We start from the raw sequence: 1747 nt of genomic DNA, 5'->3' as shown, positions 1-1747 counted from the left end.
TGATGTATGATAACATGTGTACAGGAATAATCTGACAAAAATATGAATAAAAATGACAATATAAAATAAACTGTAAATAACTGTATGGGCCTATTAACATTATTCTAAAATAAAATAGCTAAAGGCTAAAATGATCAAAGATTACGACTAAATAAATCATCTGCAAATATGAAAGTAAATTAATGTTATATGTTTTGTTTAAAAATAGTACATCTAAAAACAGACGATAGTTAAAGCTGGAGTAAATGGAAGCCCTTCAAAAATGATACAATTACTTAAGCAAACACGTCCCTTTGTTGTCTGCGAATTTAATCTGTCATGGCTACCTGTTTCCCTGTTGGAAGTTTGTGGGTCTTACCCTGAGGGCCTGGCTGTACGGCCCTATGTTAGCTGGGGCCCAGTGGGACAGGCTCTGGACATGCAGGGCTTCCTTCTGGTGGAAGCAGCCTTCCTCCGGAGGCTCAAGCCAGTCATGGAGCAAACAGTCCATCTGCAGCAGCTGACCGGCAGGGAGAGGTGCCTGAACACAAACCCTGCATAGATACAAGAGAAAACTTTCAATTACCGACTCAAACATTCACTAAAAACAAACAAGGTTATGTAAATGAAAGTTTGAACAGTTTGCACCTTTACCTGGCTGGAGGATTTGTATCAAAGTGTTTCTTGTAGACTGAATTAAGGACAGCAAAGTCTTCCATGTTCCTCACATACAGGTGAACCAATATGATGTTTTTCAACTTCCAACCTCTGGTGTCCATTTCATCTGAAGACAGGTAGCATGTTACAGGTAACAAACTACAATAACATAGCCTGAAAAAATCCTCTATACAACACTGATGAAAAATAATATACTGTATACTAYATTTATAAAAGCTGACATTAAGCTGTACAATCCGACAAACTGGGCAGGCTTAAGACCAAATAAAAAACTCACAATTGACCACATCGTATATTTACTAGAAAAAGAGCTTGGTTAACTTTGACAAATTATATTTATTTTTCATCTTATAAAATTGTAAACTGCATCCATTCCCACTGCAAGTTTTCCATTTGCAACTAAAATTATAAACTCAAGCATTTTCATTCAGGATAACAAAACAGCACATAATGTGATTTTTTTGGTTTAGCTAAACCAACAAAGCTTACAGTTGTGCTACCTAYATTATACAGTGATCATCCAACTATACAGTCATCTTAATATTATAACCATTACATTTTAGAAGTAGTTAATATGACATTGAAATATACTATTCTAAAAAGTGTTACTTGTGGCCCTCTTTATAAAGAGCAGTCTAACACCATGTTGTTGGCCTCAGATGTAAACATAGACACAAGTGCTTAAAACAAAGCCTTTTCTCCCTACAATCATCTGAAAGAGCTTCAAGTTTGTTTTTCCTTTGCCAACACTAGCGCCTCACACTACTTCGCCCTCATACAAAGAGGTTGTTCATTAAATATTAACTTGTTTAATATTGTCTCTGCACTGTGAAGGCTGTTCAGCCAAGCACCACCATAAACATTAAATATGCTTTTCATCTTTTGCTCTTCTATCTCCATCAAAAAGAGAACAAGAAAAAAAGAGAGATGCATTGTAAAAGTGTGCACTTTAAAGTTCTGCAGGGCAGAATGATAACTCATCTAACATGGCTGCACTGTGAATGTGCATGCATTTGTGTGTGCGCGCGCTTCTGTGTGTGTGTGTGTGTGTGTGTGTGTGTGTGTGTGTGTGTGTGTGTGTGTGTGTGTG

The 1747-nt window shown here is 36.8% G+C and overlaps 1 protein-coding gene across 1 annotated transcript in view; it reads right to left on the bottom strand.

Moving 5' to 3' along the window:
• The window catches only part of dph6 (diphthamine biosynthesis 6), a gene marked incomplete at its 5' end in the record, with an annotated part of 59779 nt that overhangs the window by 24133 nt on the left and 33899 nt on the right, over positions 1 to 1747 (bottom strand). The window contains 2 exon segments of the mRNA XM_014009720.1: positions 359 to 533; positions 634 to 763. Of these exon segments, the coding sequence (XP_013865174.1) occupies positions 359 to 533; positions 634 to 763 (305 nt within the window).

The sequence above is a fragment of the Austrofundulus limnaeus genome, unplaced genomic scaffold, assembly GCF_001266775.1.
Source record: "Austrofundulus limnaeus strain Quisiro unplaced genomic scaffold, Austrofundulus_limnaeus-1.0 Scaffold61, whole genome shotgun sequence".
In the NCBI taxonomy this organism is placed as follows: Eukaryota; Metazoa; Chordata; class Actinopteri; order Cyprinodontiformes; family Rivulidae; genus Austrofundulus; species Austrofundulus limnaeus.
The sequence above is the reverse complement of the archived record's forward strand: the minus strand, read 5'-3'. Positions and strand labels throughout refer to the sequence as shown.